General features: G+C 39.5%; 1 protein-coding gene across 1 annotated transcript in view; it reads right to left on the bottom strand.

Annotated features, from left to right (window-relative positions):
- Window positions 1-6,593: 6,593 nt before the first annotated feature.
- Window positions 6,594-9,313, bottom strand: part of LOC120563801 (neuronal cell adhesion molecule-like) — an 85,336-nt gene continuing 82,616 nt past the window's right edge. Inside the window, exon 32 of the mRNA XM_039808208.1 lies at window positions 6,594-7,925. Within this exon, the coding sequence (XP_039664142.1) occupies window positions 7,679-7,925 (247 nt within the window). The 3' untranslated portion in view covers window positions 6,594-7,678. The remainder of the gene's footprint in view (window positions 7,926-9,313) is intronic.

Raw genomic sequence — 9,313 nt, 5'->3', positions numbered from 1 at the left:
GCTGCTGGAGGCAGTTGATGATAAGAGCTGCTGAAAGTTAATAGAGCCTAAAAAGCTCCTGGGTTTGTCCTACGTTTGTTTTGTATATTATTAATATCAAAAATATTAATGCAGGTATCTTAAATAGTGACATATCTACACTAAAGACATAGCAGAGTCGGTTTTGTTTTTCCCAAATGGACAAAAAGAAAAAGTAGTTATGTAGGCCTCACTTGTGCCACACAAATATTTATGTTCCTGAATTAAAAACCTGTGTGCACATATATTAATAATTTCGTAATTTTATTAGTTCCCTGCAATGAATACCTGATGCATCATCTGTTAAAACTGTAATGGTTTCATCTCCTTTATTTGCTTCTGACTTCATTTCTTCCATTTAGCCTACTCCAGTTGCCAGGTTTTGCTAACCTCTCCAGTCACTCCCTGCCATTTCTCACCTGCCCACCAGCCTTTACCACCTGCTTCCCATTAGTCATCAGCCCCAGTATTATATACTCCCCACCAAGCATTCACCTTTAGTCCAGATTGTGTAGAATAGAAAATGTAGTGTCAATGGAATAGACAATTAAGTTTTTGTGTCTACTTGAGTTGTCTTGCCTGTTTTTATTGTGTGTATGACCTCTTGACTGCTTTTAGACCTGTCTGCCTTACTCCCTTTTTTGTTCTGACTGAACTCCCAGTAATGATGAGCTGTTTTGCTAGTCAACCTCTGCCTCAGTGTACACTTAAAGGGATACGCCACCGTTTGTTGAAATAAGGCTTATCACGGTCTCCCCTAGCTGTAGATAGGTGGGCCAATGCATTTTTTGTGCATGCATTGTTTTAGTCCGGTGCAACACCGGCAGCGCCACCGCTAGTTAGCTTAGCGTAGTGAATGGAATCCTATGTTGCCGGTTAGCATGTTGTGAGTAAAAGTGAGCCGACAAAAGACAAAAAAACAACCTAATTACTTGCACTGAGACAAAAAATGCGTTGGCCCACCTATCTACAGCCAGGGTAGACCGTGATAAGCCCTATTTCAACAAACATTGGCGTATTCCTTTAAGTCATCATTCCTGTGTCTGATTTTCCGCAAAAAAATACATTTAAGGAATGTCAAAGATAACACAATGTTCTGTGTGCAGGAAACACTTTCAAAGAAAAAGTGTCCCTGTAAAAGTGTTGACAGTAAGGTTTGTGAATTAACCAGAGAAACCATTTTTCTTTTTCAAATGTATTTTGTCATCACTTGGAGCAAACCAAACTAAACTTCATTCAAGTCTTTTGGGGGCAGCAGCAAAAGTTTCAGAGGAATACATCTCAAAATATGAGCAGATAAATCTATTTGCATGACTAGACACTACCAGGGATAGATGAGAAATGTGTGAGACTGCAGCCTGCATGTTAACGTCAGTCTGTTTTCCATCAGGCAGATATCAAAAGGGCACCTCTACTAATTACAAAGCCTTGCCCATGTGTCAGTCCAAACATGAGACCATCTCAATCCCCTAGGATTAGATTTAAATCTTGAATGTAAACACCACACAGCAAATAATAATCTGCTGTGGCGGCGGACCATAAATAATGCAGGAATCTTTGAGAAAGAGCAGAGTAGAATTAATTGAAGGACTTGGACACCTTGGATACATTTTTGGGGAAACATATCAAATAAGTTCTTTTTAATGTGATCAGAAACTGACTTTACATGAAGATTATAGCTCAATATCAAGTTGAGTGTTGCTGATTATTTCCCTGAGTCTGTTATTATTCAGACTTTTCATCAAAACAGTATTGTTTTCTTTGTGATGGGAACTGCTGTGGGAAAAAATGTCACTCCACAGAAAAAAGCCAAGCCAAACGGGATTCAGTAACAGGGAGGAAACTCATTACATCCAAATAGAGAAGCATAATACAGGGCCAAAAAGGATCTAATTTTGTGCACAGGTTATCCCAGATCTAAGTGTATTCAAGCCTCAGACAAACACTTTTGTTCCTCTTACAACCTGGCAGTGCAAATAGAGATGGATCCTGCTGGTGGATAACACTGTTACAAGGCCGGTCTCTGGGGTGGATAAGAGGAACAGCAAACACCCTGCTGTCTGGAGAAAAGAATAGGTGGCTGTCATCTATCTGCCTACCAGAGGAGGAGGGGGAGGGGCATGGAGGAGGAAGAAGAGGAGGGGTAAATATGATTTAGCCCCAATGATCTCCACAGGGGCTTCATGCAAAGGTAATCCCCACCCACCCAATCCAAACACACATGGGACAAGGAGGGGGGTGCATGGGGAATACGAATCAGGGCATGGAAAGAGTTATAATCCTGGTGCTGTCATGATAAAAAAAGGAGAAGGGGTTTGATGGAGAGTATCAGATCGATAGAACAAAGCACTCTCACTTTATGTAGCATCCATCCAACAGGACCACAATGATTGACCCCCTCCCCCCCTTCAGGGTAAACTATTTGAGTTGATAGAAACATTGATGAAGAAACAATACCGTTACACTGGAACGGGAGATTTCCCTTCTACAACTGGGGTTTTCAAGTTCAATCAAACCAAATCTACCACTCAGGCTCCAAAAACTGCTTGGTTTTGAGGGATGTGTTTGCCTAAGTGTCTGTGTGTGTCTCTGTGTGTGTGTGTGTGTGTGTGTGTGTGTGTGTGTGTGTGTGTGTGTGTGTGTGTGTGTGTGTGTGTGTGTGTGTGTGTGTGTGTGTGTGTGTGTGTGTGTGTGTGTTGGCAAACCGTTCGTCAGCCATATGGAAATGTCACAGAGTAATCATAAACAATTATCCTCCCCAGCTCTTGGAGCATCAGAAAAGGGCAAATCTACATAAAGACACAAAGGCACTGCCACTTACATCTAAGGAACAGACGCCCTGAAGCTCAGCACACACTTTAAAAGATCAGAAACTAAATGATGGTGTTTTTCTAATACCTGCCTTTAATATCCTTTATTCTACATGATGTCTTATTGGAAAGCTTGATGCTAAAATATCTTGTCCTTCACATGAGCATCTGGGATGCAAATTATGTGCTTTAAAGCTCACAGGTTGTTTGGAAACATGAACATCACTACGAGACCATGTAATGATCTTTTTTCCCCATTGAAAGCAGACTGGAGGTAGACATAAAACTACCCATAGATCAATTCAAACCAGGCTTTCCGCCCAGCAGTAAATCAAGGAGCTGGACACAGAGGAGGTGGGGATGGATAATGGATGCTATGGCAGACGCACAGCCGACACAGAATGAATCCACTGAGGGTTGAATGAGAGGATGGGGGGGTTGGGGGTGGAGTGGCAGGAAGGAGGGGTGGGTGAAGTTCAGAAGGGTAATGGGGCAGCTGCTTGTTTGGTCGCAATGATCACTAATCAACAGACAAATACTGTAATGTGATTCTGTTGCCATTAAAATAAATAGCTAAGCCTCTTACAGGGAGCCTTTGTAATTGAGGACTAGGGATGTCAACAGAGGGCCAAATACATAGGCTAAAATGTAAGGTAGTCCAAAATATTTAGTTTTGAATAAAATATTTTATAGCATGACCCAACTGTGGCTTTAAAAAAATATTGAATTTATTCAGGGAAGGTTCACTTAGAGGCAGCATCTCTTTTGCAGGAACGCCCTGATCACATTCACTCACAGTTGCACATATTCATACCTGATCTGATCTGCTGGCCACTGAAACGTTTGGAGGTTAAGGGCATTGCTCAAAGGTATCTCAGAGGGAGGGACAAGCGCTGCTCTTTCACTTTCCCCACCCAGATTTGTATCCTGTTGGTCTGGGGATTGAACCCACAACCTCCCAGTCACACGCTCTCTTCTCTAACCTTTAGGCCACCACTGCCTCTTTAAAAATGTTACCAATAAAAAATGTAAAAAAACAACAACTTTATTGACAGTTCAAATCATGTACCTTGCATAACATTTCCTATTCAGTGTTTAAAAGCCTGTTTCTTTTTTTCCAGCCATCGGTGTAATTGCCTCATATCACTAGGTGGCAGTAAAGTCAAGAGGGAAAATCTGTCAAAAAATAAACAAATTGATGAATCACCATCCAGTAGCTGAAGGTCATTGCTGCTGAGTGCAAGAGACATTTGTTTCTGTTGAAATAATATGGACATTGTTCCAGCCAGCTGCAATTCAACACTGATGCACTCATCCCTCACAAAACTTGGCTTCGTTTTGGAAAAGAAGAAAAAAACAACCTTAAGCGCAGTTCATTAATATGTGAAGCAGCAATCCACTTTGAATCACTGCTGTTTTTAACCGCAAACAATCCTGCAAAACACACCCAAACAACTTCTGCCGGGGAAATGAATTAGTGTACCTGAATGAACAGAAGGCAGAAAGTCCTTGCCAGAGGGAGAGAAAGTATTTCCAAGACTTCTCCACTTCCTGACACCACTTCTTTGTGATAATGCACCAGATGGCGAGCTGCTCTCTCGCTATTACCCTGACAATATGACTATAATGGAAGCGGAATTGCCACAAGTGAGCACCAAAAATATTGAGCCCAACTGTCGTGTTCCATAATGCCTTTCTGTAGCTGCTTCACACTAAGGAGACTGAGGCATCCATATTGCTCACTGCACAACTTACTGTTCAGTGTATATTCGAGGAATTTAGGTTTATGTGTGTGGTGCACATGGTTGTGTTTGCATTTATACATTGGTCTTACTACTACTTTTGCAATGAAGTTTTGGTGGGCTAAAATCTAATGTGTGTTTGGCATCATTGTCTTCAGATCAATATAGCTCTTACTATATCCAAGTCATGTGCAGCAGGAGATGGTTGGTCCAATACCAACACACACACATACATACAGTGGTGGAAAGTACTTTAGAGAGTTATTAGTCTCGCATTGCCAGACTTATCTCCACAGTGCTGTGTCAGCGCTGGAGTCATATACTCAAGTACTGAACTAAAGTACAATTTTGAAGCAAACTCCTTGGGAAATTTCAAGCTTCTATATACTTTTATTTCACGCAAATTCAGAGGGAAATTGTTTTGCACGTTTTTTGCTCCCCTGTAGTTATTTCGCAAGGGTAGTTACTTCCCAGATTGAAATTCTACATAAAAACATTACATTAAACTTGTAAAACACAATGCATTGTTAAAGATTAAACCTCTGGTAAAAAAGCAGTGACTAGTTGGGACTCCTTGTCACGATGTTTATGAGTTTTTAGCAGCCCCACTAAAGAGAGATTTCCCCCTTTCTAACTTCTCTGATGGTTTCATTTCAATAACTGAGGCAAAAAGCAGTAAAACTCTCCATTATTTCACAAAAAGCAAAGATTAGAGAATATATATAAAAAGATGGCAACACGTGTGTATATTGTGTTTCATTTCACAATATACTGTACATCAGGCACTAAAAATAATAACAAATATCCTGTCACATACAAAAAAAGATACAATCTACTTAGCTTTGAGAGCTTTACTGATTTTAGTTTTCTCAAATTAGTTTACAAATGTATTAACAGACTCCTTGGAAACCACTGGACTAAACAACCATGTAAATAAGTTGTTAAAACTAACTCCACCTTGACCAGCTACATCAGTAATATTCTGTTCTGATGTATCATTGTATGTAAGTCACGGGGGCCAATATTCAAGCATGAGCACTTATGTGGTGTAATTTTGTTGTGTTATGAATATTTTATAGTTACATTATGTAGCCCTTAGCATGCACAGACTTTTATGACTCACTGAATCCTACGTGATTCAGATTCATATCTTCGAGAGAGGGCAATGACATTTTGAGTAAAGAGTCTGGAAACTGAAATTAAAGCAGATAATTATTTATTCATTCATTCATTCATTATATTTCCAGTAGCTTGAATTCCATACTTGCAATAAAAGGTAAAACTTAAATAGAGACAAAGAAAGTATCTGTTAGTATAAATTTGTTTCTTAAATACAAAACCATTTGCAATACTGTCAGAAAAGAGCATAATTTTGGCAGTATACTGGGACTGCGTAGAACCAATAAAAGTCAGAATATTATAATTCTGTGCATCAATTAATATTGTCACTATATCCTACATGTTGTACAATACCAAAGTCATAACCTGCAGATAAGCAAATCAGAAAAGATCAAAATATCAATTTATATGCAATCATCTGTCCAGTTAGTTACAATACAATGTACACTGTGCACAGCAAGAAAAAAAAGAATATATATATATATATATATATATATATATATATATTCTCTACAAGTACTCTATATTTAATACAGTCCTATCAACAAGTAAAACCATATCATGCACAATATTGCCTCCTAGGCTGCCTCATAAGCTGCTTGTCCCTGTACAATCAATTAAGGTATTTACAAATTCAACAAATATTCTACACATTTAAAAAAAAAAAACTTGATGCAAGTTAAGAGAAAGGAAATCTTGATCCCATTCAAAGGCCCACAAGTGTAGTTTGAACAAGTGAACACTTTTGCCTAATAGGAATTGAATAATGTACTAATGTATTCTCACACACACACACACACACACACACACACACACACACACACACACACACACACACACACACACACACACACAACACACACAGCAGAAATACAATCAGGTTCTGTACATGATGACTGCAGACTTTGAAACTGCAACATGGTTTTAATGATGTTTTAGTCTGATCCAATGTAGGTGCGCTTAGCTTAATGGAGGAATCAAAGCCAGTCCTGTGTTTCAAGGCATTGGGACGTCTTTTAAAAAAAAAAAGATGACAAGAGTATATGAATTATTCCTCCCTCCACATAGTCCTCTTCTCAAGCTTATTTTATCATTGGATGTGACTTTTGCAGTCCTGCCACTGCCTCTGTTCCAGTCACTGAACTCTGGAAAGAGACATCAGAATTGAATCGTTGTTTTTTTTTTTTTAAAAAGGCACTACCTGCTGAAGGAGCACTGCAGGGACCGAGGCAAGCTGTCACACACGCTTGGCGTTTCTCACTCGCCTTCAGATCAAGCTCAATAAGAGGTTACATGCAGGGCAAAGGTCATGAGCTCATATGACAGGCCATGCAGCATTTCAGCTTCCTCCTTCATTCAACAGAGTGGTGACAGATGAGGATGTATTAATGCAGCAATCTCAAGCATGCTGTGTGCACTGCTCCCAATATTCTGTTTACAGATAGTTTACTATATATATATATATATATATATATATATATATATATATATATATATATACTGTACATGATCTGCCTTATGCACTGATGGAATTACATCAAGGAATTACATTATTAAATACAGATTCCGATACAAGATTCGGTGTTGGAAAACATACATGAAACTGATTACTATTTGAACATAGTAGATAATATAATAACCAGTAACAAAAACAAATATAGTTCAGACGAGCACTGCATAGTCCATAAGAGATTCCTGGTAAGAATGTGACACTTGTTAATATCAAAGTGTTAATTTAAATATGGATTTAGGTCATATGAGTTGTTTCATGCACTGTTAAAAATCAAATGTCTGGTTGAGCTACTTCATTCCTAAATGCTGCTTTAGGTCTCCAAGCCTCTCCATAAAGATCACCAAGTGTGTCATGTGTGGCACTGGGGATGGAGATGTGATCATAAAGCCGTGAGGTGTTGGGACACCCCTTTAAGAGAGATGTGGGGATTGAGCGGTCAGTGCAGCACCTCACACTTGTCTGTGAGGACTGACAGGCTACACAAAGGAGTTCAAGGAGTTCATGGCATTAATAGGGGACGGGGCCTCTGAGCTCTCGTGGCCCTCAGCAGTCTCCCTGCTGACACTCTTTCCACTATACTGGCCGATAAACGAGCCATCCTCGTTGAACTGTCCGTCTCCTCCTTCCCCGTAGTCAACTAAACTGTCGTCACTGTCGTCTCTCTTAACTGTCCCATTAGACGGCGTGCGGCTCCCTTTTAACGGTTTATGGTCCTCATTGTCACTGAAGGAGAAAATAACATGCAGGTGTTACAGGTGAGATGATGTGACATATGCAACAAGGAGATTAGTGAGTTTTTTTTAGATGGAGCACTGAACTGCAGATAGCTACTTTTACCACAACCTACCGTATGTTTGGTAGGTAATGGGAAAAGTTTTTTTCCAGACTGAAAATAAGTTGGTTCATTTCTTTAAGTCTTTGCTTTTCAAATGTGTAAAATCAGCTCATTTATAAGCAACAGTGAGCATTGCTGTCCACTGCACAATAAGCAAATTTGAATTTAGCTTGCTCCATGTCTAAAAAACAGTAGCAATGAATGATTAGTTGGTTTCCATCAGGCAACAGGGGAATAAAGCTCAAGCAATCATACCCTGTTCAAATTCCCCATGAAACCAAATATGAAGTGGTAAATGTATTGTATGACAAAATCACCCCCCCCAAGAGACAGAGGTTGAGACAAAGAAAAAGACATTCCAAGGCAATGATGTTAATAAAACTTGGAAAGCAAGGTTTCAGCCAAACATCCCCCGAAGCAAGCATGATAATAGTCACAAATTGGCAAAATGCATGTACAATGTGCAAAGAAAGTTTTCTTTGGATATCAGATAGTCGGAAACATTCCACAATCCACATACATGAGTTGAACATCAATGAGATAAGATCACAAAGCCATCATAATGCTGAAATGTTTTACATTTAGAATAGATATATTTCAGGGATAAAACTAGCACAGTAAAGCCATAGATTAAAATATTTGTCAATGCAAAGTACACGATGAAGGCTTTATGACCGAATATTAAACTTGATGATAGCTGTGAAAGAACCTGGGATGCTTGTACAGCGAGTGTTTTTCTCCACAGTGACGCATCTATCCACTGACAGTCCTCACATGCTAGATTTACAAAACAATGACCCTCAACCCCACCAACACACCATCGCCCTTACCTTTCCTGAGACCTACACCCCTGCGATCAGATGAGGAAATCCAGTTGAGATCCCACACAACTCACCAGTCACTCCTCAGGATGATTACACTTTGCACTTCAACAGGCTCATATGCCGTGTACACGTATAGTCTGAATTTACAGTATACTCTTGCAGTCAAACAAAAACCGCTGAGTTGAGTGAAGTTATGCCTTTATTGACATAGTGTAAGGTTCCAGCTGAGCTTAATGAAACAGCATGGAAAGAAGTTTACTCTCACAAAGGCACTATAATATTTATACACTTTGCCCTGTGATTTGTTGTCTACTATGTTCTTTGAGTTGATGTCCATTGGAGAGATTCCCCTGCAGTGCAAAAAGGTCTCTCCACATGAGTTTTAAAGGATAAGTCTGGGGATGTTCTACTTTTTTCTTGTTGTGATCAAATTCCATGAAAAGAACGAAACA

The sequence above is a fragment of the Perca fluviatilis genome, chromosome 8, assembly GCF_010015445.1.
Source record: "Perca fluviatilis chromosome 8, GENO_Pfluv_1.0, whole genome shotgun sequence".
NCBI lineage: Eukaryota > Metazoa > Chordata > Actinopteri > Perciformes > Percidae > Perca > Perca fluviatilis.
The sequence above is the reverse complement of the archived record's forward strand: the minus strand, read 5'-3'. Positions and strand labels throughout refer to the sequence as shown.